Source organism: Puma concolor, chromosome B2 (assembly GCF_028749965.1).
Source record: "Puma concolor isolate L17-30 chromosome B2, mPumCon1.1.hap2, whole genome shotgun sequence".
Classification (NCBI taxonomy): Eukaryota; Metazoa; Chordata; class Mammalia; order Carnivora; family Felidae; genus Puma; species Puma concolor.
In genome coordinates this window covers 1013081-1015572 of record NC_141671.1, presented here as the reverse complement: position 1 = coordinate 1015572, position 2492 = coordinate 1013081, and the positions used below count along the sequence as shown (strand labels likewise).

The following is a 2492-nucleotide window of genomic DNA, read 5'->3' as shown; positions in this document are numbered from 1 at the left end:
TGTCAAAAATTCTTTTAATGTACAGTTGGGTTTGATTTGTTCATATCTTGTTGAGAATTTTTGCATCCATATACATCAGAGATATTAACCTGTAGTTCTCATTTTTATTGGGGCCATTGTCTGGTTTGAGAATCAAGGTCATGTCACCCTCTTAGAATGAGTTTGTAAGTTTTCCTTCCATTTCTATTTTTTTGGAACAGTTTCAGAAGAATAGGTATGATTTCTTCTTTAACTGTCTGGTAGAATTCTCCTGGGAAACCGTCCTACCCTGGACTCTTTGTTGTTGGCAGATTTTTTTTTTTTATAATGGATTTTACTTCATTACTAGCTATGGCTCTGTGCAAATTTTCTATTTCCCCCGTTTCAATTTTGGTAGTTTATATGTTTCTGCAATTTATCCATTTCTTCCAGGATGCCCCATTTGTTGACATATAATTGTTCCTATTATTCTCTTTTAATTATTTGTATTTCTGCCGTATTGGTTGTCATCTCTCCTCTTTCATTCATGATTTTATTTATGTGAGTCCTTTCTCTTTTCCTTTTGACAAGTCTGGCAAGGGATTTGTCAATAAAATATCAGAGCAGAAATATATGATATAGAAATAAAAAGCCCTGTAGAACAGATCCACGGAATGTTTCCAGGTTGCAGTTCATTATGAATAGTACTTCCTTGTTCGTTCTTTCACTGAGTCAGAAGACACACACTTACAATCTTTGAAAGGAACATTAAGAAATTTATATGTATGATTTGTCCTTATTTGTATTTATTTTAAAATTTAATGATAAATTCCTTAATTAAAAAATGCAACACTGCACACCTGTTTGTCAATCAGGAGTCACATCGTAGTTGTCAAGAAGCAATCATGTCTCCATAATGGAAGTTGATACACGTAGGAGACTCGTGGTTGTACTAAAGTGTTGGATGCCCCACATGGAATTCATAGTGTAGCCTAGCTGTCCACTGAGACATGGGCTAATGTGACAGAGAGTGATGAAATGCTTCTCAGGTGATGCTCTAATAGAAAGTCCACTGATGAGTAGTTGCTGTGCAGTTTTATGATTAGTTTGAACGAATGAGTTTATATTTTAATTTATATTATTACATATTTATTACTTAATAAAGTTAGTATTTCAGTATGTACCAACCACAGTGGAATTATTTTTAATGCATTTTTACAAACAGTGCACTTAGTGGTGCATATAGTCAAGTATCTTTGTTGCCTAACATCGTTATTTTGACTATCAGAAACATATGTTCTGCAAGAAGCTCTCACATGAGATTTGGGGAAATAGGAGACAAGAATGAGTTACTAGAGAAAACCCTATAAACCTTCTGTAACTGTTAAATAATTTCAGCTGTCACTTCAACGCAAAAATGCCACTGACTAGGTTGCCTAATGCCCCCTTCACATCCTTATTCCTCAAGGTGTAGATAAAAGGGTTCAGCGCAGGGGTCACTACTCCATAGAAGAGCGCCATGAATTTGGGCTGGTCTCTTGAGATGGAGGAGGGGGGCTGAAGGTACATGCTAATGGCTGGACCATAAAACAAGAAAACTACAATGAGATGGGAAGAACATGTCCCAAAGGCCTTTTTCCTTCCCTCAGAAGACTTAATTTTAAATACGGCATGTCCAATGCAAGCATAGGAAGCAAGAATTAAGCCTAGCGGGACAGCTAACATAAAAATACACACCACAGAGAGTGTGAGCTCATTAGCAGCCTTTTCTCCACAGGCAGCCTTTATCAGAACAGGAATCTCACACAGCAAGTGGTCCAATTTATTGAGTCCACACAGTGGTAACTGCAAGGTAGCAGTGGCCTCTGAGACAGCATAGGTGATTCCAGTCAACCACACAGTGGATGCCAGCAGGATACAGATGCGTGGGTTCATGATGAGGGTGTAGTGTAGAGGCTTGCAGATAGCCAGGTAGCGATCAAAAGACATAATAGCCAGAAGCAGACATTCTGTGCCCCCCATTATGTGGAAGAAATAAAGCTGAGCTGCACACCCCACATAGCTGATCGTCTTCTTGGTGCTTCCCAGGTTAAACAGCATCTGAGGGACGATGCTTGTGGTGTAGCACATGTCCAGGAAGGAGAGGTTGGTGAGGAAGAAATACATGGGGTTGTGCAGACGGGCATCTAACCTGGACACCAGAATGATGGCCGTGTTTCCTACCATGGCCATGGGGTATGTTATAAGAAGAATAGCAAATAGAGGAAGCTCCAGCCAAGGACGATCTGCAAAGCCTAGTAGAACAAACTCTTGAGGATGGCTGTTATTCATTGTGCCGCCATCTTCACCTTATTTCACCTACAGCAGGGAAGTGGCAGAAAATGTTGGAAGCATTAGGAGAACTGCATTCGCCATCCACTCACAGAAGATGGGTCACAGTCACTTGTGGGGGAAACAATAAACAGGATCTGGCACCAGTGACTTACTTTCCCTCACTACAGAATAGAGGTGATGTCTTTAGACAAGTAACCTGA

At 39.9% G+C, this 2492-nt stretch overlaps 1 protein-coding gene across 1 annotated transcript; it reads right to left on the bottom strand.

Moving 5' to 3' along the window:
• Nucleotides 1-1359: 1359 nt before the first annotated feature.
• Nucleotides 1360-2289, bottom strand: LOC147580540 (olfactory receptor 2B6-like). Its single transcript, XM_086705910.1, has one exon. It carries the CDS (start codon nucleotides 2287-2289, stop codon nucleotides 1360-1362), a length of 930 nt encoding a protein of 309 aa, XP_086562036.1.
• Between the last annotated feature and the right edge of the window lie 203 nt (nucleotides 2290-2492).

Excerpts from the sequence above, each read along its gene's own strand:
- LOC147580540 (XM_086705910.1), bottom strand. The coding sequence starts at position 2,289 with ATGAATAACAGCCATCCTCAAGAGTTTGTTCTACTAGGCTTTGCAGAT.